The 26,401-nt window shown below is 42.0% G+C and overlaps 1 protein-coding gene across 11 annotated transcripts in view; it reads left to right on the top strand.

Moving 5' to 3' along the window:
• The window catches only part of ITPR1 (inositol 1,4,5-trisphosphate receptor type 1), a 319,204-nt gene that overhangs the window by 7,461 nt on the left and 285,342 nt on the right, over window positions 1-26,401 (top strand). For all 11 annotated transcript variants that reach the window (XM_072785304.1, XM_072785307.1, XM_072785308.1 and 8 more), the window contains exons 3-4: window positions 15,419-15,526; window positions 20,246-20,316. In XM_072785304.1, the coding sequence (XP_072641405.1) occupies window positions 15,435-15,526; window positions 20,246-20,316 (163 nt within the window). In that variant the 5' untranslated portion in view covers window positions 15,419-15,434. The remainder of the gene's footprint in view (window positions 1-15,418; window positions 15,527-20,245; window positions 20,317-26,401) is intronic.

Below are 26,401 nucleotides of genomic sequence, written 5' to 3'. Positions count from 1 at the left end.
TAAGTTTTTTTTTTTCCCTTGGGGTATATAGTTAATGTAAGAAAGACAGAATCTGTACTTGAAATTCTTTCTGTATTTTACTAGTTTTCAAAAATGAGTTGATTCCCTACCATGATATGTGGCAGCAGTTCTCAACGCAGTGATACTGGGCAGTATCTGGGACATATTTGGTGGTTACAACTAGGGAGAGGGTGCTACTGGCATCCAATGGATAAAGGCTGGGGATGCTGATAAATAGATCACTTAGCCCTGCCACAATACAGAATTCTCCATTTCACAGTAACAGCTGTGCTACTGATGAGAAACCCTTGTACTAAGATGACCATTTGGTGTGGGTTTTTTTTGGTTAGTATCTTTATGAACTGATGGATTTAAACATATTTTATGTTTCTCTTTAGCTATTCTTCTTGATGATCTAAGTGCCCATTTTTGCTCAGCAAGAGAGAGGTTGTTCAAATTGGTTAAAAAAACACAACCCTAGTAGTCTTTGATAGCTTTCTTGCTTTTGATATAAGAGGATGTTCTGGGCTCATATTCTATATTTCTAGTCCCAGACCTGGAATCAGCCTTTTCTCCAAGGAGCCATAGTTCTTTTGAGTGGGAATGGTGTTTGGAGATCTCTCCTCAGGGCCAGATAGGTATTCTTATTCTCCTCATACAGGTCAGAAAACGAATCAAAATGAAAACCTGAAACCTGAATGCTTTCAGTGAAAGTATTTCCAAAACATAGTCAACACATCTTTACATCTTTGCCTTTTTAAAAGGGATTCTGAACGTACTCAAAACTTTTCACTTGGGTATCAGTTATAGCCTTAGTATACTGCTACTAAAATACAGTAGTACTCCCCATATAAGCAGGAATGTTATTCTTGTTCTGCCTCCGTGACTTCCATACTGTATGGCAACCCATTATGAGGTCCTGAAATCAGTTAGTGGGCCTCCCTCATCAATTTTTAATGAAGTGGAGTGGAATAGAAAACATCAAAGTGTATTGTATGGCTACTTGGAAGGAACTGTTGTACATTGTAACAAACTCTCCCACCGGGCATTTGCAGTCTCTCTCCATATACCAGTGAACGCTGGGTTGTAAGTTTAGTGCATTTCTTATGTGGGTTGCAGTCCAAAGTTTGAGAAACATTGTTTTACATCTTTATTCCTCCAGTTGTGGTCACCAGACTAGCATTCTTGGCTTCAAGAGTGAGCTTGTTCGAAGCGTAGACTCTCAGGCCCCACCCCAGACCCACTGAATCAGAACCTGTGTTTTAGCAGAATCCCCATGGGATTCATGCACACTCAAAAGTATGAGAATCTCTCTGCTGACCCTCCTGTGCTTTTTCAGTATTTGTCTTATTTTTATGGTTATTTTTTCCTGGCTGGCTCTCACCTGTCGAAACTGACCTTTGTACTTGCCCCTAGCAGGCTTTTCGTTTTCAGTGAAGTGGAAAGATAGGCTAAATCACCCACTGAAGGTGAGCATATAGGCCTGGTAGGGACTCTCTGTGACAAAAATGGGAACTTTTATGCTTTCATGTGGGCACGCTTTTATTGGCAGTATCAGGTAGACGTGGAAACCAAACAGTACATGTAAAACCTGCTTGAGGTTGGGAAGTCACAGCTATGAGCAAGACTGCACTTTAACGTGCTGTTGTCAGACACTTTGAGCAACTTAGGTTTTATCATGTTTTATGACCCGTTGGATTAGCAGAACTCGCAGACTGCTTGGTCTAATGGTGCTCATCAGAAATAAATGAATGTAAGAAAAAACATCACTAAGAAAAAACATCACTAACCTCCACACTCTTTGCTGTTTGTTTGCATTACAGAAGGAGCTCTGTCTGGGAAGTGATTTTGTTTTGCAAAACAAGCAGTTTCAAAACTTTACCATGCACTTGTTTCTGAATAGAAAAAGCTGATACAACACCTAGACATAGAGACATTCATGTATTTTGCCTTGGTGTGTCTGTGTGTGTGACCCTGTTTCTGTGCCTTTGCCCATGTGCTTTCTGCCTGCTGTCCCCATCCCTACCCTGTCTTTATCCACCTTGCCAGATACTTCTTTTCCCAACCCGAATGCTTCCTTCCTCTTCTAGAAACTCTTTTCTGGTCTTTTGAAAATCATTGTGATTTGAAATTACATTTTCCTTATGGGCTTTGTTGATTTTTAACCTACAAATGTACCAGAGAGTTGTGTCCACAAACTGTTGAATGAAGTTTTTAATCTCCATGTTTTATCTCCCATTGAAGGATGGGGAGGCTGTTTGTCAGAAGAATCTAATTTTTTGTACACTTCTCCTAATTAAATATTTCTCAAATTGGTGGTTTGCTTTGAAAAGCCCCTTTTGCCATGGAGAGCAGAGAGAGGGCCATGTGGAAATGTATTACACAGCTCCTTTTGCTAGCTTGGGCCATGTTGCTCATAACAGTTCTTTGGGGCACGAGGCATGAGAATTTGTTGTGTGTTAGTAAAAGGGAGTGGAGGTAAAAATCAGGTAGTGAAACAAAGCTCCTCTCAGGTTGTAATGGTATTGCCCTGCCGAACCACAGGATGGGGACTCCGGACGACTGAGTGTTGACTGCCTCTTGGGTATGGGCAAAACATGTCACATCTGTGCTTCTGTTTCCTCTGCTGTAGAATAGGTATAAAAATACCTGCTTTGGGTTATTGCTGCCAAGTTGTAGAATAATAAATGTTTGCAAGAAATCTTAGAGGTTAAAACAAAACAAAACAAAGCCTCTGTCCTAGAGGAGTAGTTCTCAAGCAGCGGGGTGATTTTGCCTTGTAGGGACTTTAGGCAGTATCTGGAGAATTTTTTTGTCAAGGGAGAGTGTGTACTCCTATCATCTAGTATAGGTAGAGGTCAGGGATGCTGCTAAACATCCTACAATACACCGGATGTGTCCGGTGTACACAACAAGGAATTGTCTGCCCCCAGATGTTAATAGCCGTGAGGTTGAGAAACCCTGTCCTAGAGTGATTTTCCCCAGACTGAGGCTTTTCTCTCTGAGGATGTTAACCTAATTTGATTTGCTAGTTATGTGTGTGTGTGTGTGTGTGTGTGTGTGTGTGTGTGGTTCAGGTTGTAGATAGACGGGTGTCTCTTCAGGCTGGGGCTGACTTTAACTTTTTAATAAAATAAATACCACTCCCCCTCATGCCCCAAGTACTGGCTTTGGTTTCTGGAGCCCTGTGGTCTGTTAGTTTTGACCAGTACATACATGGTTGTGTGGCCTACAAGAAGTCACTCAGGTTTTTTGTTTTTGTTGTTTGCTTTTTCCACCTATAAAATGAGGAATTTTGGCTAGATAATCTCTACCCACCAAATATAAAATTTTCTGACTGCCAACTTTGAACTTTTGATTAGCTTCTCTTATGTTGGCCTTGGAGAATAGGAAACATGAGAGCACACATCAAAATTAACATCTTTTCTGAAAAATAACCATGTAGATAATGTACCTGTTTGGAGAATAGGGTATTTAGTAGGCATGTTTGTGAAAAGGCAAGTAGGTTTCTCTTTGTGGATGTGTGTGTTTTTCTCTTGTGTGTTTAATGAGCAACATTTAAACTAGAGAATTGTTTTGAACTATAGGTTTACAATCGCTACTTCTGAGATTGTCATAGAGGGCCCTGCTTAAAGTTGAAACTTTTGAGTTGGTGACTTCCTTTGGGACTGCCTGAAAACGAAAGCAGAATGCAATTTTCTATCCTCCGAGAGAAGTGCTTTTTGCAGTAGAATAAATTATCCCTTGATGGGGACACACTGCATTTCTGAGGACGGTCTGATCAGCCACTAATTGAACAAGAAGGCAAGGAGGGGGCTGTATGTAAATATGTATGGTGGGTGGTGGGGGGAAGCCTCAGGCTGGGTGGCCAACTCAAAAACATTGTGTTGCTCATCCTCGTTTCACAATAAAGATGGTATCGTCAAGAGTCTTTGCTCAAAGGAAGTCCCAAAATTAACCATGAGAGTACCCAGTCACAGAAGCAGAGACGATTGTAAAGAGAACCTTTTTCCTTGTCTTGGAAGAGTCAACTGTAAATGTGGTAGGTTTTCTCTTCCCTGTATTCAGAGCCATATTACCATATATGTACCTGGGTGAGGGCATCTTAAGGAGGCTTGTGCTCCTCTAGAAGGAGTGTCCTTGGCATCCAGCCAGGAGATCGATCAAATGCAGGCAACTCTTCCTTTTTCTGTGCACATTCTTGTTTTCCCTCTCAAAAGTCTTGTGGTTTGCCTGCCTTTGCCCTCTGGGGGCTGCTTGACCTGAAAGTGAAGTGCTGCTGCTTTTTTGTGTTGGTAGCAGCCGTGGCCCTCAGGTCTAATCCACTTTTCTGGGGGACCAGCTGCTGATGGCCTCCTGAATCTCCCAGCGCTTTTAAGTCTCTGTGCATGAGCCCTCTCTTTGCCTAGCTTTTAAAGGAAGCCTTTTGATTTTATTCTTTTTATACAATCATTTTTTAAAGCAAGCAACAATAAAACCAGCGCTAACTCTTTGGCAAAGGCCCTCTGTTTTTTAGGAGGTGAAGGTAATGTGAATATGCCAAGAAAGAACAGAAGACTGATAGATTTCTGCTGGCTACATTTTTTTAGCAGAAGAATGACTTTTTGAGTGCACTGTGCTTTGAGGTCAAGTGGCAAAACTCACTGACTGAAGGGGAGATCCAGAGGGGGCTATGAGGTGGGATGTGGTAATTTATTCTTCACCTGGCTGTACTTTGGTGCCCTGGGAATGGTGGGCACAGTGTTCTGCTGGAGTTGGTATTGACAAATTCAGATAAATGCATCTCATAGTGTGTCCCTTGTTTATATCCACTCATTGTGTGGACTTGTTTGTTGATAGGGTAACCCTCAACTGATTGTAAGCCTTAATAAGTTTAGTAAGTGTAGTTTATGAGAGTGGAAAATACAGCAACTTAGCATATAAGAATAATCACAACAAATAGACGTGTTTCCAGTGTTTTACTTCCCGTGTTAAGTAAGCCCATTATTTTCTTTTACACATTTAATCCTCAACACAGCCTTATGAGACAAGCTCTCACAATCCCCATTCTGCAGATGAGGAAATTGAGTTCCAGAAAGAGTTAGTAACGTGGTCAAGGTTATAAACTTCCTGTCATGCTTAGAATAAAAGGCAGACTTTTTATCCTGATGTAGGAAGGCCCACAGGCCCTGGCTTCTCTCTTCTCTGACCTTAACCTTGCACTTTCTTCGTTTTCCCATTAATGCTCCAGACGTTGTGGCTGGCTTTCTGTTTCTTGAACTTGCCAAGTTCTTTTCTGCCGTGGGGCCTTTGTACTAACTGTTTGCTCTGCCTAAAATGCTCTTCCGCCTGATTTTTGTGCATGACTGCCTCTGTCTTGACTTTCAGGTCTTACCTTAAATGTCTTAACTTGCACACTCTGACCAGCCAAAAGTAAGTTGTCGCATGGTCATATCATTTAGTATTAATTCTCTGCCTAGTACTTAACACAATCTGATTTGTCTTGTCTGTAAACAAACGATCTCTCTTCCTCACTAGAATATAGGTATCACGAGAACAGGAACCTTGATTGTCTTCTTTTTACTTATATTCTGCACACCTGGACTAGGGAGAGCACGTAGTAGGTATTCAGTGAATGTGTCGAATAAAAAGATGATTTCAAATCAGAGGGTCTTCTCTAAAGTCCTGCATATTCTATGTTTTGTATTTTAATCCTGTTCTGTCTAGTTTTTCATATTAATGCTGTATGGGTCCTAAGCACACAGCTAGTGCCAAACAAAAACTTAAAATTTGTAGTAGGATTTTTCAAACTTTTGGGTCTGAGGAACTCTTGACATGCTTAGAAATTACTGAGGACCCCAAAGAACTCAGTTGATGTGAGTTATAACAGTCTGTATTTACCTCTTTGGAAATGAACACTCAGACATCACAAAAAATAAGCTGATCACACATGAACACAGTAACATTTTTTTTAAGAGGGGGGAGTGAGAGGGGCAGAGGGAGAGGGAGAAACTTAAGCAGGCTCCACACCCAGCACAGAGCCCAAAGTGGGGCCAGCCCTCAAGACCTGGAGATTGTGACCTGAGCTGAAACCAAGAGTTAATCTACTGAGCCACTCAGGTGCCCCAGTAACATTTTTAAAAAGAACAGTAGTTATATTTTCCAAAACAAACAGAAAAAATAGAGAGTGGCATTGTTTTACATTATTGCAAATTGCTGGAAATTGGGCTTAACGGAAGATAGCTGGAATCACATATCCCATACCTGTTTCTGCCTTCAGTCTCTTGTGACATCACATGTCCTGCAGCCTCTGGAAAACTCCATTGTTATGTTGAGAGATGGTTTGAAAGGTAAATAGTGTGTTGGCATTATTATGAAAATAGTTAGGACTTTGAAGAGCCTCTGAAAGGGTATAGGGAACCCCTAGGAGTCCCTGGGGTGTCATTGAGAGCCACTAGCTTGTAGAATAGCAAGGTACTTTGAAAGGTGGGTGGTGGCATGGAATAAATGAGAGATGGAGAAGTTGAAGGCTTAGGTACCAGAATGCAATTGATTATCCCTAAGTCTGGATTCTGTTTAGAAATACATACATGGGGATGCATTTAAGCTGTTTCTGGAAAAAAGAAGAAAGAAAAGAAAAACTGTTTCGTATCTAAAGCACTTCCTCAATTGTAAAGGACACTGAAAACTTGGAAGCTAGTGGTACTTGTCTTATGTTCATCCTTTTCAGATGAGCAAGATTATACCAAGCATTCTGGAAATTCTGCAATGGGATGGGTCATTAAAAAATAATAAAGTGTGGGTTCTTCTCCATGTCTGAGAATAGTAGCTTCAAATATAACTCCCTTTATAGCTGTTACTCTACAACCCTTACTTAGTTCTCCTTGTAGCTTTTGGACTCAGATGGTTATATTCTATAATAGAGATTAGATTGTCTCAGTGCTTTATTGGTCTCAGGTTCTGTCACAACTGGTGTTAAAGACATCAAAGTAGAAGCTGTTAAAAATAGATGAGATATTCCTTGCTAGCCAACTGTTTAAGAAAGGCAAATGATTGCAATCCAGGCCTCTGGGGAGTATTTTGAATGTCTTGAGTGATGTATGTAAGATTGTCAGAATTAATTGGGCAGTCAGACGCTGGGGAACTTGGACCTCAGGAAAGGAATGGTACACTGAGGGGCAGGTATGGCAGGGAGTCCTTAGTTCCTGACGCCAGTGCTTAGAAGGACCTAATTTAAGAAGGACCCAATGTCAGTGGGGCTTTTTCCCTCACCAGTTACAGCCCGAAGGGCCAGGTGACTTTATCTTAAAGGAGACTTGCTTCTATATGTTAATAAAAATCTTTTGGTCCAAATATTTGGGTCCCTGGCTTTGGGGTCCATTACCTGGTATAAATAAATCTTCTGATTTCTTTCCTTGCGTGCCTAGAATTATGTGATACCTTAGGTAACTTCTTGGTTAATGAAAGTGTTCTAATTTTGTCTTATTTCAAGAGTTGCTAACTTTTAAATTCTGAATTGTGTGTAGGCGAAAGTTGAGATTTTTTTTCTTTTTAGAAAAACGACTATAATGCAATTAGTTAAGTGTGTGCAGGAGAAATAGATGGGAAAAATTACAATAAGTGAGTTTTCTGCCACGGTCAAAGCTTTTAGCAAAAAGAAGAAAAAATTCAAAATCCATCCCGATGCTTAAAATGAATATACTTCTTTTTTAGTAAGGATGTGATTTAGCCTTTCTTAACACCAAAGTGAAAGAGGTTCTAAATATTGAATTATTCATTTGAAGACATTTCCACCTCACCCCCCCCCACCCCCCGACGCCTCCCACAGGGGTCTGGTTTGATGTTAGAAGTGGGAGTGGAGTTGAGGTCTAATGGTCTTGGTGAGTTTGGGGGCCGAAGAGCAACAATACCTTGGTTGACCTGTCCAGATATCACCCACCTCCTAGGCTTAGAGAGGATCGAAACATTTCTGGGACTTGTGTTTATTTCAATGTGTTTCCAACAGTATGGACAAAGTAAGAAGCATATATCAAATAGAAGAATGACAAGTGATGGGCAGAGGTGAGTGAAGGCTTTGGAGGAAGAAAAGGTGAACTTTGTCAGTCTCATTCCTAAATACAAAAATGAGTATTTGGTAAGGGCCATGTTGGGCTGAGCACTCTGTGTGGATTATTTGTTTTACCCCTCACAATAAGCCTGAGAGATGGGAAAAGTTCCCTCCTCCCTTTTCTTCTCATCAGGTGACGGAGCTGAAGTTCAGAAAAGTTGGTCAGCTGCTTAAGCAGATGAGGCTGGAATTCAGACTTAGGTGTTCTCCATCTGTTTCTAGCCTTTTTGGACACACGGGGGATGGTCAGTGGGGTAGGGATACTTCCTGCCAGGGACGGAATGTAGATATTTTGTTTCTCAAGTTTCTCATAGAAATCTGTTGGAAAGGTTTAACAGGCTTCTATTCTCTCTCCTTGCTCCAACAGTATAAACCTGATTTTCATTAGTTTTAGGAAAATAATCATCTGAAAACAGTTTAAGTTCTTTTAGGTCACAGATAAGATGACACAATTACATTGGACCAAAATCTTCTTGTCAAGTCCCAGACACTGTTCAAGGCACTGGGATTCAGTAGGAAAGAAGAATTGTGCTGTCCTGTGCTCGTAGGCTGACAGTCTAGTGGTGAAGACCAGTAAACAAGCCAACCAGTGAAGAAGCAATTTTTGGACAGCAATAATGCCCTAGGGTAATGAGGGTACCATGTGGAGGGGAATGTCAGGCAGCAGTTATAGCATGCCCAAAGGCACATGGCACGTTGGGGGATCTGGAGACAGTTCATCATGGCCAGAGTGTAGAAGGCAGATAGTACAGAGAGATAAGAAGGGGGAGGTAGGCAGGGACCAGATCATGAGGACTCCCAAAGAGATTTTGGAATGTGTTAAGTAGAGGAATGACACGATCTGATTTATGGTTCTAAACGATCATGCTAGCGGGAGGGGGAAGATCATGGTGGCTATATGTGTAGAATAGATCTAGGGGCAAAGAAGGATTCAGAGAGAGTCTTTATGGAGCCCAGCTGAGAAATGATCCTGGCTGAGATTTGGGTGGGGGCAGAAGAGGTGAAAAGATTTGGAGGATTCCAGAGATAGATTAAAACTTAAAATCAGTAAGATTTGATGCTCAGATTTCCTTATTTGCTAAATATTTACTTAGTACCTACCATGTGCTCGGCATTGGTGATCAGATTAAAATGATATAAAAAACAGATTCCCAGAGCAACCAATCTTGCCTTTAACTAGGACTGGGAGTGTGATAGGGATGAGTATATTCTTCAAGGGAAGAGCACCGGCAAAAGCCCTGTAGCAGGGATAAGGAAAGGGAAGACTGGAAGTGCTGCCAGGTTTTGCAGTGGTAGATGACATGGGTAGGGAGAAAGAGATTGGGCAGACAGGTGAGTTCTTTCTGGTATATTGAGATGCTGTTGATATCTAGAAGGTGAATCCCAATAGTTGATGGCTATGAGGTACAGATTTAGAAATCATATAGAAGTCACTGGAGTCAGCACAGAGGGCTAGATGACCGGAAAGGGTGTAGAGAAGGCAAAGAGCAACACAGATTCTGAGGGAACAGATTTGGAGGACCACTACTTCTGGTTTCTGTTCTCCAAGAAGAACTCCGAATTTGTATGTTTTTATTCCCACCTTTCTTTTGAGCAGAATCAACTGTCTCTTTTCATAACACGTTGCTCAGGGAGTGGTTTCAGTGGACAGAGAACTGAAGCTGAGCCAGCGGGCAGTGTGAGGCTCCACAGAGCTGCTGTAGTCTTCACCTGCATGAGCACCTCACAGAGGCAGCAATCCCCTTCTCTGCCCTGCTCAAGCCACTCTGGGTGAATCCTGTTTTAAGAGGTGCATCAGTCTTGTCAGAGCAGTGGTGGCAGGTGGTGTGGGTCCAGTAATAGCTTTCGTACATTGCAGGCTTACTTCCTGCAGGTGCTTTACTGAGTAGTTTATGCACGTGATCTTACTGAACCTCATGATAGCCTGCTGAGGGAGCTACTCTTCTCATCCCCATGTATGGATGGAGAAAGGTTTAGGAAAGTTACAGACTGGCCTGAAGTCCTACAATGACAAAGTGACAGAGCTGGAGTTCCCTGGCGCTCTGATTTTGGAGCCTCAGCTCCTGCCAGCCCTTGGGTAGGGAATACTCTTAAGGACTGGCCATGTCAGGAACCAGGGAGGATGGTGGTGCTCTGCAGACAGAGGCAAAGTCCTAAGGAGATCAGAGAGTATTCATGTTTTGAAAGGTTTCTGAGCATCAGGACACAGATCAGTAGCAAAAGTTCTGGGAGGTGGTTTTTGTGTGGGGGTGGAGGGGGTAGTGGAAGGAGACAGGAATATTTTCTTTTTAAAATTTTACTTAGCGAGAGTGTGCACAAGCAGGGGGAAGGGGCAGAAGGAGAGAGAGAAGCAGACTCCCTGATGAGTAGGGAGTCTGACACAGGGCTTGATCCCAGGACCCTGAAATCATGACCTGAGCCCAAGGCAGATGCTTAACCAGCTGAGCCACCTGAGTGCCCAACAGTAATATTTTCTAACTGGGCTCTCTGAACCTGGAACCATTGCCTTAACCATTTGAACCCTAAAGCTCTGCTGGGTTTTTAATCAGAAGTGAGGCCATCCATAGGAGACATGGTAGGGGGATTCCATTATTGGGCAAGAGATGAAATTACATGTTAGATAGGTTCCGTCCAACCTTTATGCTATGAATCTGTATATTTGGAAATACTAGAATGCACTGTGGTTGGGAATTGAGCATAATTCCATACAGTTTAGGTTTTTCTTAACAGGTGAATTAGGATAATTATTTTCCCTAAAGTAAAATATTTTGTTCATTGTTAGGATACCCACCTGACTTTTTTTTTTTTTTAAAGATTTTATTTATTTGAGAGAGAGTGCACGTGTGTGCACATACAGGAGTGAGGAGAGGGGCAGAGGGAGAGGGAGAAGCAAATTCCCTGCTGAATGTAGAGCCTGACTCAGGGTTCGATTCCAGGACTCCAAAATCGTGACTGGAGCTGAAGTCAGATGCTTAGCTGACTGAGCCCCCCAGGCGCCCCCAGCTTCTGACTTTATACAGAGGCTCCTTTCCTTTGTTGAGTTTAAATTTTGAAGCCCTAGAATCTTCCTGAATTCTACTTCATCTCATTAAAAAATAATAAGTAGCTAGCTTTGAGGAGTAAAAGTCTACCATTCTCTGTTCCAAGCACTTTTCATGCACTGTTTCATCTGTTCCTTACAACAATCCCTGTAGTTAAGTGTTACTCTCATTTTACAGATAAAGCAAAAGCAGACAGGTTTAAGCGGGCTGGAGGGCAGTGTTGGGCTAATAATAATAGCTTGCACCCAGTGAGAAGGTTGGAGCTCTGCAGCTGACCACCTGAGCCTTCTCATATATGTTGTGTGGCCAATAGCAAAGAGCCCTGGGTGTTCATATAGTGTTTGATGTCTCAGGGTTGTGCAGATGGCAGTTTGGCACTGGCTGTTTTTGCACTGGGGGGTCGTCGGCTGTTTCTGTATTGGGGGGTCGTCAGCTGTTGTGTGGGCAACATGGGAGCACCGGGTCTAGCTGTGGGGAGTTGGCCAGCACAGATGGTCCAGATCAGATAAAGAGACAGGTTCTCCCACCCTGTTCCGAACTGGAAGTCTTCCAAAAGATTGTGCAGAGGCACATTGCTCACTAGCCAACTTTCTACCCCCTCCCCTCCAGGCTCCAGAGGCTTGTTCTTTTGACTTTCCTGGCCTTTGTTTTTCCTTCCAGGATAGCTTATGATTGCCCCAGGACTTTTCCTCCCTCTCTCCCTTATCTTCCTATTCTTCTTCCACTTAGCTAGTGGTAGGTGCTGGGAGATCTCCAAAGCTTCCCAGCCAGACAATGAGGTCTCTAGCGCATTTGTTTTTGAGGGGACTTACTGCTTGAGACCTTTGCAGAAGAACTGCATCCCCCCACCTCCTGTTTTTGGCTGTTTAAAATTGGGACCTCTGTCACATTGTCCAGTTTGGTCTTTAAAATTGGGACCTCTGGCACATTGTCCAGTTGAGGATCATTAACTGTGGAGGATGTCCTGATTTTTATTTTCGGGGAACAATGTAAAATGTGGCTAAAGTTTACTTATTTAGTGGTCTACTTAACAAACAATGTCAGGAGGAATATTAATTTCTTTTTTTCTGATTTATCACAGTGTTAGGTGCCCATGGTAGAAAAATTAGGAAATAGAATTGTGCATAACACAGGGGGCACCTGGGTGGCTCAGTCCATTAAGAGTCTGTCTTACACGCAGGTCATGATCTCAGGGTCCTGGGATGGAGCCTCCTATCGGAGCCCCTCCCCCTGCTCATTCTCTCCCTCTCTCTCTCTCCCCCTCTCTCTCTGTCAAATAAATAAAATCTTAAGAAAAAAAAAAAAAAGAAAATCGAGTCTTCGTAATCTTATCACCAGAAAGTAAGGATGGTTGACGTTTTAGTCCATGTTCCAGGGGTCATTGATTGTTGATGAGAAGCTCTGCTTAAGAGTCAGGTAGACCCGAGTTATAACCCTCGTCTTGGGCATCTTCACCTTGTGTACTCTAGTTTCCTCAACAGGAGAATGAGAATAATAGTAGTACTTGCCTTCTGTGGTGGTGGTGAGGATCAGTAAGAGAACTTTTGTAAAGGCCTCAGCACCTTGGGGAGCATGATGATGCTTGATGAATGTTAGTCATTGTTATTAGAAATGGTAGCACTGCAGGGCTGTGCTAGAGAAACACTGTGTCTAGACATCTTGTGTCAGTTATCAGCTGCAGGCAATATTGAGTGCATCACTCTGGAACACTGAGCTGTGTCTGCTGCTTTCCATGGAGAGCCTGGAATCTTTTCAGTAAGGTAACCAGGTCATGACGAAAGTTAAGAAAACCAGGGGTCAGTCACACTGCTGTTTCCTGGCCTGGTCTCCGTTGAGGCCAAATGGTCAAAAGGACAGAGTTAGTCACACTAGACCAAGGCTTTCCTGACTGAGCGCATACCTTCACTCCTGTATCTAGCACTCCCCTGTGTCCTTCTGGGAGGCCAGAGTGTGAAGACACAGATTTGATGTGGCCCAAATTCAAACAGAACTTGTTTTCCAGGAATCAGTCCCATACTATACTGATGTCCTGACCCTTTATGATAAGACTTTTAAATATAAACACATAAGGGAAATATATATATATATATTTTTAAATTTTTTAAAATTTATTTATGATAGTCACAGAGAGAGAGAGAGAGAGAGAGAGAGAGAGGCAGAGACACAGGCAGAAGAAGCAGGCGCCATGTAGGAAGCCTGATGCAGGACTCGATCCTGAGACTCCAGGATCATGCCCTGGGCTGAAGGCAGGAGCCAAACCACTGAGCCACCCAGGGATCCTGGGAAATATATTTTTTTTAAGAATTTATTTATTTGAGAGAGAGAGAGCACAGCAGGGGAGAGGGGCAAAAAGAGAGGGAGAAAGCAAACTCTCCACTGAGCAGGGAGCCCAATGTGTGACTCAATCCCAGGACTCCGGGATCATTACCCGAGCTGAAGGCAGATGCTTAACTGACTGAGCCACCCAGGTGCCTGGCACATAGGGGAATATTGATGCCCTTAGTGTTTCTCATTTGTGCAGCTTTTTTGGATGTTGTTTAAAACATTGTTTTGCCTTTAGGTATAAAATAGTTAGGAAGAAATGACAAAATGGTAGACTCGATTATGGAGAGTGGAACTTGGCTGGCCGATTGCCCATCTGCACATGATTTGCGTGTCTTTCTACACGGTCTACAGATGCTGTTTGTTTGAGAGTGTGTTCTCCTGTGCTGTCTTTCTCTAGGTATAAGTTCAGGTTCAGTGAAATGGTCTTTCTCTTGCCAGGTCTGGGTTGTTTGGAGGGAATCATTTTTTCCTTTGTAGATTCTCGCAAACAGTGAACTGAGGTTCATTTTCAGTTCCTTTTCAGCACCTGGCACTCCTGCTAAGTAGGAGAAATGCTTCCCTAGCTTTCCTGATGATCATTGCTGCACACTTTTAACAGAAAACTTGGCACTCAGCAATTTCAGGAGAGAATACTTTTCCACACCATTACAACTCTTCTGGCTTTGCAGGTGAATGATTTCTAGCCAGGGAACTTGAGCAAAGACATTGGAGAAGATGTATAAGGGGTTCTGAGTTTGGATAACGATCCTGAGAAGACCTGGGTTACCTTGCACATCTATACCAGATGCCTGATAAAGCCATGGGGAATTAGCTGGGGTCCATACCAGCACACTGTCTTCCCACAAATCTGAGCTTGTTGTTTTTTATTTTTATGTATGTGTGCGTGTACGTACGTACATACTTCAGAGGGGGAGGTGTTGAGGGGGAGAAAGAGAATTTTAAGTGGGCTCCAGACTCAACACGGAGCCTGATGCAGGGCTCAGTCTCACGACCCTGAGATCCTGACCTAAGCTGAAATAAGAGTAGGACGTTTAACTGACTGAGCCACCCAAGCACCCCTAAGCTTGTTTTTTAAATGTCAAATTAGTTTTTATAATTGGCTCCCACTCCTCAATATTTATGGCCCTCATGAAAGTTGTTCCTATGAGTCATGTCAGTATTTTTGTTGATATTTGTGTGTGTGTGTGTGTGTGTAATGATTTCTGGGCTGTGGAGAGATTTCCTGGAACTTAAGAGCCCTTGCTAGCACTGCTCTTAACTAGCTCTGTGTATTCCTGACCAGGGTTCTTACCTGGCCTGAGCTGTATTATTCTTACCTGCATTGACATGGGTTTGGACCAGGTGCTAAGATCCTTTCTCCTCCTGCAAGTGTTTGGGTGAAGGATAAGAAGGAAAGAAATTGAAATAGTATTTGGATGAAGTGGGTAGAGTTGTTGAATTTTTAAAAGGCCACTAGAGCTTTGTGGTATTTGTTACTAGGTTTCCTTTTATTAATTTTGTTGCTTTGGTATCTTAGCACAGGGGCTGCCAGACCCAAGTTTTATACCAGGTGTTTCCTTCTGACTTCACATTGCCTGAGGCAGATTGAATATGTTAATGTTTCATAAGTCAGACTTTCCAACTCCTTAATCACTGCAAAGTTGTTGGCTGACTTCCCTACAGTCTTTATATTCACTATTCATTATCGAGGGTCCTCAATTTGTAGAATCGGATTTGGGTGTGGTTGTGTTAGAAACCGGCATTATTGTGGTTGGAATATCCTGAAATAAATGATATATGGAAAAAAATGTTGTTGCATATGTCCTTGCTTGGCTCATTTAAGTGCCTGCCTGTCACACACACATTTAAATTTGACTTTTAAGTAGGGCGCTTTGGAAAATTGAGCTAAGCCAACTCTCAGTGACTTTTTTTCCCCTTCTGAGCATTTCTTTTCCTCTAATAATGTTGCATATTTTACTTTGTCTAGGCTTTTCGAGAAAGACATGTCTGACAAGATGTCTAGTTTCCTACATATTGGAGACATTTGTTCTCTGTACGCGGAAGGATCGACAAATGGATTTATTAGCACCTTGGGGTAAGAGCACCTGATTTCTTGTGTAGCAGGATTTCTTTAAGACCTTTTAATGCCCGCTTAAAACCTGATTTTTCTAAGATAATGTTACCATTTGACTTGGCTTTTTCAGGGGCAGTGGGAATCATAATACCAAATCTCATTTTGGCCAACTTTACCTCTGACACAAAAATACTGTTTTCTTATAAGTTCTAGAAGAGCAAAATCTCATTAATTAGGACTCTTGTCATTCAGAATTTATAATAATTTCCTATTCCGTTATAAGAGGGAAAGTGCAAAGTATATTGGATAAAATTTTAGGATTATTTTTTACAGACCCCAAAGGAGTGGTATTTAGCTTTCATAAATAACAACTCTTAATTTCAAATGCTGACTTGCTTGTCATTTAAGCAAAGACCAGAACTTCTCTGATGCTTCTCTCTCTTGTTTGAAGCAGAATCTTGCTTATTTTAAATTGCTCCACGCATTTGAAAGTTACATATTGCACAAAGTTCTGTAAATCAGATTTTTGTTCTTTTGTGCTTCCTTCAATTTTTTACCCAACTTTTAGGAGAATAATACATTTTACCGTGTCTTTATTTGGTTATCTTCTCCCTTCTCCTCCTCCTGTTTCGAGAAGAGGAATGGAAAAGTGAAATAGCCGCAAAGACAGAAAGAAGCAGATTGGAGAATCAAGATGGTTAACTCCAGAAGACACAGGAATGGTCTAGATTGTCTTTGTGTAGAAAGTAGTAGTTAGGGACGCCTGGGTGGCTCAGTGTTTTAGTGTCTGCCTTTGGCTCAGGGCATGATCCTGGAGTCCTGGGATCAAGTCCCACATTGGGCTCCCTGCATGGAACCTGCTTCTCCCTCTGCTTGTGTCTCTGCCTCTCTCTCTCTCTCTTTCATGAATAAATAAATAAAATATTAAAAAAAAAAAAAGGAATAGTTAGGCCCCAGGTTGGAATTGTTGAATTTGGCAGGATCTCAAGTGAAGAGAAGGAAAGCTGACAGCTTCTCTAAGAACCTCATTCTTAGAGAAGCCAGAACGTTTCTTTTAATCATAGTTATTATTTAAAGCATGCTTGTTCTCTGGTATTTGTGCAGAATGAGTACTCTCAGGCTCTCATTTAGGTCACTCCAACTTCAAGGAGCAAGTTATTTCAGATACAGAAGGATAGCTCAACTGGACCTCATTGTATACAAATTAGGTTTTCAAAAGTCATCTGATAAAAAGAAGTCATCCATGACTCTGTGATCACCAAACTCAGTGACTGTTTCTCAGTCTTTATCTTTTTCTCTTTTTTTTTTTTTTTTAACCTCTCTACACTAAAGACCCACCCTTCATAATTTAATTTATCTTCTGTGGGTTTTGTTAAAGAGGCCTTTTGCCACTTGTGCCTCCCTGATTGTCCCTTTTTTCTTCTTGGCAGATTCCTTCCTTTTTCTTTCCCTCATGTTTGAATCCTCTATCCTCTTCTTATTTTTCAGCAGTAAAGCCATGGTAATAAACAGCAGAGATAAACACTTCTGTAAATCCTGTGGATTAAAAAAAAAATTTTAATTTAAATTCAGTTTGCCAACACATAGTGTAACACCCAGTGCTCATCCTATCAAGTGCCCTCCTTAGTGCCTGTCACTCAGTCATCCCATCCCCACCCACCTCCCCTTCCGCAGTCGATTATTTGTTTCCTGGAGTTAGGAGTCTCATGGTTTGTCTCCCTCTCTAATTTTTTCCCCATTCAGTTTCCCTCCTTTCCCTTGTAATCCCTTTCACTATTTCTTATATTCCACATATAAGTGAAATCATATGATGATTGTCCTTTTCTGATTGACTTATTTCAGCATAATACCCTCTAGGTCCATCCATGTTGAAGCAAATGGTGAGAATTCTGTGGATGTTTATATAGCACTGGCTCAGTACTGTCCACTCATAATACCTTTAATTCCCAAACATATCTTTATTGTGAGTATTATTATTATTGCTCTTTATAGAGGCAAAACCTCTGAGCTTCATAGAGGTGAAGTCACCTGCCCAAGGTTTCATAGCAGTGAACACTCCAGACTCCAGGACCAGTGCTCCTAACATTTGCCCTTGGCAGGGTAGACTTTCTATTCCCTGCCTTTCCTGACCATCTGACTCTGGCAGAATTGGTTCACCACCCTCCTCTCTGTCTGCCCACAGGTCTTATCTGGATGCCTAGTGAAACCTCAACCCCACCTTATATCTCCTCTTTTCTCTGTGGCCCTGATTTCTTTGAAGAGTGCCATTGCCCCTCCAGTCACCCAGGCTTCTAGTTGGCAGCTGAGCCCACTTGTGGCAGCCTTTGAAATCTTAGTGCTGCCTTTCCCTTCATCCTCTTCGTCCAGAGCATTCATTGTTAGAATTCCTTTGAGGTACAAATTCTTTGCTTTATAAGAGTTTTCCTCAAGTATTGTAAACAAATTAATAATAAGAACCCCCCCTTTCACTTTTTCTATATTGTGCAGATTATTTATTTTGTATTTTGGGCTCTAATACTTACCTCAGATAGTATTCCCTTTGTTCAAAATGGACTTGGAAAGTAAAGTTTGGGCTCTTTTTACTTTTAATATTTTTTTTTTTTTAAATTTTTTTTATTTATTTATGATAGTCACACAGAGAGAGAGAGAGGCAGAGACATAGGCAGAGGGAGAAGCAGGCTCCATGCACCGGGAGACTGACGTGGGATTCGATCCTGGGTCTCCAGGATCGCGCCCTGGGCCAAAGGCAGGCGCTAAACCGCTGCGCCACCCAGGGATCCCTACTTTTAATATTTTTAACAGTTTTGGAGCACTAGTTGTGAGTGACAGTGAGTGACATCCAGGTTTTGTGGAATTTGGCATCTGGCTCCCCAGCCACATTCCATTTGTATAGATGGCAATTACTTCCCAAATGGCTTTATTGACTCCTTAAGCTTTAGAACTTGAGTCAGACCTTGGAGAGTCTGTGTGTGTGCACATGCGGAATCAGAGGTATGCTTCTGATTCACCTGAGGAATATGTTAAAAATAAAAGTTTTTGGGTCCCATCCTGGAGCACAGCTTTTATAGGCCTGAGGATGATGGGGACCTGGTATCAATATATTTTAAAAACAGTCTGAGGAAAATCACCTTACTTGAGACTTTTTGAGACCAACTCTTTAATTTTATAGTTAGAGGAACCGAGACCAGGAGGAATGAAGTCATAGACTCATTATCAAGCTGCTAGTAGATGGTAAAGTGCCATCTACAATTCATTTGTCTTCTGGCCTAGGCTGGGGCCCTTTGTCCTATGCTCTCATCCTTGTTTGAGGACTTGTTGAGTAATTAACCCAGACCTATATTGGATTCCAAGGCACTCTCCCACTTCACATATTATGTTAGATCTATCTGGTAGCATTACTATATTTACATTCACAGGGGCTCTAGGGGGGAGTTTTATATGTGCACATTCTGCTCTTGATTTTTGCATAAAAACTCAAGCCATTGACTACAGTTGTTTCTCTTCTTGATGGTGAGAGGTCTTATGTCTTAGATCCAAAGGAAGCAAGCTGCTGGTGGGCTACTCTGGGCACTTTGATTCACCCATAAAATAGATAACTGAGCACCTAGCCTGAACAGGAAAATGTATTAACCCTGGGCATCTTGCCAGCAATCTGCTCCTAGGAAGCTCTTAGCCTACTGTACCATTTGTGCTTCAGGCCAGTGAGATGGGCAAGAGAGGAGGAGAGGCAAGGAATGCCTGGTCCAGCAAAGACTCAGTAAGGAGGGCCTTCATGGAGAAGATGGGGTCTTTGAGCCAGTCTTGAAAGGCCAGACTTTAAGAGATGGAATGGAATTTTGGAGGAAGGGGCAGTAAGAGTAAAGGCAAATTAATAGTGCCTTGTCTTTGGGGTAAGGAGCAGCCCAGACTAATGGAAGAAACCCTGGAAAACCATAGTATATGAGCTGGCAGCAAGTTCTGTGGTCACTTGTCAAATGACCAATACCAGTTTTAGGAACTTGGATAAGTCATTTAAACTTCTCCGCCTCAATTTCCTCATGTGTTCAAAAACATTCTTATAAATCTGTTCTTCTAAAAGAGTTGCACAAGTTATAGGTTGGTCAGTCTGGACTGATAAATACTGGGTCTGTATAAAAGTTTGGGCTGGTTATTTATTTCTAACTTTTTGCACTTTCCCCACCTCTATTTTGGTTTCCAGTAGTTCCATATGACTCTCTCTGCCAGCAGTTTCTCAGATGGCCTCAGGCACAGTTAGTTCCCAGCTGTATTTTGTTCTTTTTTCTTTTACAGCCCTTAGGTTATATTCTCTTTATTAGTTTGCTTTTGTGGCTCTTGCACTAGCCTTGAGCTCCCTCAGGGCAGGGCCTGGTTCATATTCATCCTCCATCCCAGGGTCCAGCACTGTGCCTGACACCAAGTAGGCCCCTCAGCTACCGTGAGTTGAATGCACTCACCCCTTGCTATGCCTCCCGATTTCAGCATTTCGGCATGTTGTACTCAAATCCATCATGGATGTGGTTAAGGGAAAAGAGCCACAGAAAACAGTAGGTTAATGTGTGCATTGCAGAAGCAGAACCTGGGCTTTTGGATTCAGTTGAGCTCCCTGCATGGGAAACCTTTAATGTAAACAGCCATGGCTATCTAAGTTTTGCATGGAACAACCCTGGATATTCATTTTTTGCATAGTGCTTAGGTTTTATTAGACTTGGCTTGATACACCATTTATCTTTGTCTTCACAGCCTAGTTGATGATCGTTGTGTTGTACAGCCAGAAGCCGGGGACCTTAATAATCCACCCAAGAAATTCAGAGGTAAGTTGATGATCCTTCCTGGAGTGAGTACTTCTCATTTGAAAGTTCATCAACATCAACGTGTTGCTGTGTGTCTGTGTATGTGCATGTGTGTGTGTTTAATAAGCAATTGTAGGTTTACTTATATTTTTTAAAGTATGATTTCAATTCCAAGCTTTATGACCTTTTGAAAATGTATGAGTTCAGTATCAAGGTTGGAATGGAATGGCTTTTATTAGGGTCATTTGTATATTGCATATATGTCGATCAGTACAAATTCAGCTTAAAGCCTTACATTTGTGCAACTGTGTCCCTAAACAAATAGGATTTTTGGGTCTCATCACGAGGAACATGTGTTATTGCAGCAGATCTCACTGTGCCTTTGGGGGCTCTGATATTCTTAGATGCTTCAACCTGGAAGGAGAAGTTGTCAGTTATTGTACATAGTTTTTGAATTAAAAGACTTAGGCAGGTTAGCCTTCCTTCCAGTAGCTTCCCATTATTATTGGCTTTCCTTTTAGGCCTCTTATATTTGATATTTCCTCTAAAGGTAGCTTAGCTTATTCAAGAAGATGTTTAAAATTTAGTTGTGATATTAAGATGATAAAAATTATGTTTTTCTGTTTTGTTTTTGTGGTTTGTAGTTCTCAACTCCAGCTGCTAGTAGAATTATCTGAGAGAGATTTAAAATTAAACAGATACTCAGAGCCCCACTTCAGACCAATTAAATGAATCTCTTGAGGTTGGGGCCTAGGCATTGGCATTTTTTTTAAGCTTCCCAAGTGATGTTTTTATATTGAGTTGGGGTTGAGAACCCATTGGATTAGTATTTGACTCATGGCCTCAGTCCCAAAGGACTCAAACCTTGCCATTTTTAGGTTGCATCATTTGAGTGATAAATTCTTTTTTTTTTTTTTTTTTTTTTGAGTGATAAATTCTTATTGTTGGTTGTTGTAGAAACTGACTTTTTTGGATAAATGCTAAGGGAATTATAATAAAATAGAAGGCAGACATTCAGATGGAGAGAAGCCATTTAGAAGATGATTGGTGTTGAGCTGCATCCAGTTGGCATGAGACTATCAAGAGAATATTTTCACCTGGGAGGTGGTGAGGGGGACTGTTGAAAAAGAAAATTTTGCCATAAGCCCCATGTGACAGGATCCTGAGCAGCTGTGGCCACTGCAGCCTTTTCTTTTCAATCCTTCCTCCACGGCTTTTTCCAAAACCGAATCCTGTATGCAGTAGAAATGAAAGGTTTGATCTAATAATCATAATCTAGGCAGTTACTTACAGAATTCTCTACACTGAATAATAAAATATGCCTCAGTTTATCTTTGATCAGTAGACTCAGTGCCAGGTACTTTTAGCTCATGGATTGGTCTGTCTACCCTGGGAGGTTAAGGTTGAGCTTAAGTGTCTTGTCTGAGGTCACACAGCTGGTGATGGATAAAGTAGGAAGTGTAGTTCTCAATTTCAGTTACATAGACAGATCACTTGGGGCACTTTGAAAAATACTCATGTCTGAGTTCCACCTTCAAGGATTGTCATTTAATTTGGCATTGGTGAGTTCTTTTTTTTTTTTGAAAGTTCCCCAGGTGATTCTCCTGTATAGCCGAGGTTAAGCATTACCGCTAATAGAGCCTGGGCTATAATCTACTGGCTTTATTCCTTAGGGGTGAGCTGGTTGAAGTATGGCTTTTGCAGCTGGAGCCAAGTGGAAGGAGCTCACTGCTTGGGTCCAACGTGAGCTCTTGTCCTATCCTGCGAACAGGCCCTGGTATCTGTGAAAGTAACCTGGGAAAGATGTTCATGCTTTGTACAAAGTGAACTAGTGGCTATTTGAATATGGGTTTAGAATGTTAAATAGGACCATAGCCAGGGGAAGTCAGAAGAAGGATATGTTTTCCTGGCACTAGGGTAAAGTGCCTGATGCTTAGATATATATCTGGTGGCCAATTGAAGGGACTGTTTTGAGATAAAAGTTGACAGTCTGATAGAGACCATTTGGAAAGAACCAAACTTTGTTTATGGCCTGGCCTGGTTCTACAGGTGGTCACATGACACTGACTTGATATGTTGACTGCTTTTCCTCACAAATTAAAAATAAAGGTTTCTAGGTTGTGAGATGCTTTGCACTTGTGGGAAAATCTGGTCCAAAACAAGCTCTGCGGCAGGCTTTGCGAATGTAGGTCAGGACTGCCTAAATTCCTTGAGTTGCACCAGAGGCCCTCTGCATGCAGGTGAGGGGCCTAGGCAGAGGGCTGTGGAGATCTCCACCTTGGAATCTGGGCAGCAAGATTTAAACACTTTCCAAAGCAGTCCTTCAATTCTAGTAGAATTCTTTGGGGGAAGAAAAAAAGCATTATTTGAAAAAAAAAATTTTTTTTTTCCCTTTAAAATGAAGAAACAGATTTCTTTTTTTGGAATGGATTATTGCCTTTCCAAATACAAGTGTATTTTGAAGTTGAAGTAATTTTGATGTTTAGAAATTGTGCATAGGGCAGTTGGACAATTTGAAGGCATTTCTAGTCCATTTCCATGCCGTGCCATTACACCCTGGAGTTTAACAAACACATATGGAAAAGTGAGATGCTGGCAAGGAGCCAGCTAGGATGATGGAGTCTTTATCTGAGCAATCAGCAGAGCTACATTTAGTCATTTGGATTTGTTGTTGCTTCCATTGTTTCCTTGCCAACTTATTTCCTATATTGAGAACCATTATAACCTGTTCTTAAGTAAATGGAAACCAAAGGCCTATTTATGTAACGCTCCCTGTGGCTTCTGACTTGGGAGTTTTAATTTTATGAGCTCCTTTTGAAACCTGCCACCCTAGTGGTTAATAGCATAGACCCTAAGATCAGGCTTTATGAGTTCAAATCCAAGTTCTTAGCTGTGTGACCCTGGACAAATTGCTTAACCTCTGTGAAGCTTGATTTTCTCATCTGTAAAATGGGAGATGATATTAGTTGCTACCTCATAAGGTTACTGGGAAGATAAATATATGTTTCAAATTCAGTACTGAGGGAACCTGGGCCCAGTAAACCTTACCTAGTCCTATCCTTTTATTCCCAGTACTTAGGACAGAGGCTTGTGCTCCTAAATGGTGGCAGAAGGGAATCCAATATGTGAGTCCTTTAATGATGTGAGAATGTTGTTTCCCTTTTTCTGTCTAAATGCTTTTGTAGTTAGGGTGTACACAGGGACCCCGTGGCCTAGATTTGAGTCCCTCCGTTCCCATATATAAGCTAAGTGGCCTTGGTAGATTAATTTTTCTGAGCTTGTTTCCTCACCTCTAAAATGAGGCGGAAGGTAATAGGATTGAAGTTAATAGGGCTAAAGAACCAAATAGAGTACTTGTTGGTACATAAGATCTGGTCAGTGACTGGTAGCTGTTATTTTTCCCAGTAAATGCAAAAGAGTTAAAATCTTGAAGATATTTGCCTCTTTCTGATGGGTAAAAGTATGTTACCAAGTAAATTTTTTTTTTTTTATGATTCCCTTGAATGTATCTTCTGCCCCGAACTTCATCTGTAGGGAGAAAAGATTGGGTGCATATCTGGTTCACAGAAGCCAAGTCTCCTTCGTTGTCCAAGTAAATTTTGGACAGTGGCCCCTGTCCTCTAGGTGATGAGAAGAGCAGCAATGTAGAATAATTCAGTTACTTTAGTCCTTTAGCTAATGTGGTACACCATTTGAAAGCAACAGTGTCTGTGGCAGGTAAGACTCAATCTCTCTTCTCCCTGATTTGTTTTGGCTTTTGCCCATAATCTTGAAAGAAGAAGGAAGACAGACATCAGTTTGAAACCGGCAATAGAAACTTTGTGGTTAGAGAATTCCTTTTTCCAGATGATGTTTTCCTCTTCTACCCCCACCCGTCTCTTCCCCCTACTAAATATAATGGCACCTCCTCTAAAGAAAAGAAGGAAATTAACTACCAGTCTTATTTTGATCCCAGAACCTTTACTGTTTTAAATGTGATCTCCAGGGGTGTTGGAGGAGGAACAAGGCCTGGAGCTTTTGGGGAAATAACATAGGCATTAGTGTTGAACATGCTATTTGTTGTGTAATCTGCTTTTCCAGATTGGGGCAATGGTCAAGTTCTTACCCCCAAAACCTGATCTTCTCCATTCAGTTCAAGAGGCCAATCATGGCCCTCAGTTTTTGTTGTTTTGTTTTTTTATCTTGACATACCAATGTCACCGAACAGAGGTTTTTAACCTTTCAGGAACCCCTTACCTTCAGAAGAAAAGTTGTCTGCAAGGAAATTTGGCTTAATGTAGGAAGAAGTTTGGGCAGGGAAAGATGAGCAAGGCAGCATTCTGATAGCATTCCATGGTTTATATGAATTGGGGGAAGAGGTAGCGATCAGGCTGAGTGTGTGGATGTTCTAGGGAAGTGTCCTCCTTGTCCCGGGTTTCTTTTTTTCTCCTACTCAAGTTGCTTTTAAGCAAAATAACCCATTCAGCTAATATGTCACGAAAATGGGTGTTCAGCTCAGGGAACATTGAAGCCCTATTGTGTCCCAGCTGTTGGCCTTGCTGATGAGGGGACGAGTTACACAGTCCCCCTTACTTTCAGAAGTCTTAGGTTTTTATGGAGAAACAGACCCATGTTATAAATACTAGTAGCTAACATGAATAGAGCATTTACGTTTTGCTGAGCACTTCTCATGGATTATCTTTTAATCCATGTAACCTACCCATGAGGTGTAGCTGTTGATGTTGCCATTATGCAGATGAGGAGGTGGAACCTCTAAGAAATGGAATAACTGGGGCAGCTGGGGTGGCTCAGCAGTTCAGCATTTGTCTTCAGCTCAGGACGTGATCCTGGGGTCCTGGGATCGAGTTCCGCATTGGGCTCCCTGTGGGGAGCCTTCTTCTTCCTCTGCCTGTGTCTTTGCCTCTCTCTCCGTGTCTCTCATGAATAAATAAATAAAATCTTAAAAAAAAAAAAAAGAAATGGAGTAACTTACCCATAGTCAATTAAATGCCACTTCTTAGAATGATTATCATTCATCCTATGAATGTTATCAGACACCTCCTGTGTGCCAGCTGTTTATAGGCCGGGGAGGAAAGATACAGTCTCAGGGAAGTCAATGCCAATGCACAGTTAAAATCTTTAAGGAACTTGTTCAGAGTAAATTGTTGTTCATACCACAGCTGTTTATATGCAAGTAGATGCAAAGCATATGAAATATCTTTCTACAAAATGCAAAAATTGCCCCTCCAGTCTAGTTTGCTGGGGCAAAGTAGATGATGCTACTTCTCATGTGCATTCTCTTGTTTAGCTCTGAAGCACCTCCTCAGCCCGGGGTGCCTGATGCCATTTTGGCTGATAAGGGTTGAGCATCTGGGCCAGTGTCTCATGACACCAGAATGTTAAGAGTGAGGCCAGAACCCTCTTCTGAAGGCCTGGGCACATTGCTTTTACTCTTCTGTGCCCTATGGGCCCTTTCCCACACAAAGCACAAGTGTTCCTTCAGTTTATGGCTCCATCATCTCCAGTCTCTAAATGAAAATGGGCCAAGTAACTACTTTTCTGACTGCTAAAGCTCTTACGTTGAATTTAGGACTGTTTAAATGGGGGAAGAAAGCCACATGGGAAGGTGGAAGTCCTGAGTCCTTTAGACTCCCTGTGTTTCTAACTACCACCAGGACAATCTGTGGGATATGCAGCATGTTACCTACAACGTGATTTAAGTACTGTTTGTGGTGAGAATGAAGGTCTGAGCTGGTAAAACCCGCTATCTGGGTATCTCAAGTTGACTGTCAAGTCCTGATCGCTCAGCAGGTGTCCTACTTAAAACAGTGACAGCCTGGAATCACAGTCTCAGGATGGCACTGGGAAGAAGAGCATGTTGCTGGGCTATGACAAGCCACTCTTGGACTTAAAGCCTAGCCATGAATTTGAGGATCAGGCTTGTGGCCCTGTCATCTTTTACTGTGATCTTCCTCAGTCCCAGAGTGCTTGCACGGTGTCAGCCTGCCTATCAGGGGGCTTGTGGACTTAGTTGGGATGTCTTGGTTGAGAGAAAGAGGTTTCACATCTCATGTAAGCACTTGCATCTCTCCACTACCCCCCCTCCCCGCCTCCCCAGCAGCTTTGA

The sequence above is a fragment of the Canis lupus genome, chromosome 19 (genome assembly GCF_048164855.1).
Source record: "Canis lupus baileyi chromosome 19, mCanLup2.hap1, whole genome shotgun sequence".
Lineage (NCBI taxonomy): Eukaryota > Metazoa > Chordata > Mammalia > Carnivora > Canidae > Canis > Canis lupus.
Note: the sequence above shows the minus strand (reverse complement) of the source record. Positions and strands in the feature narration are given on the sequence as shown.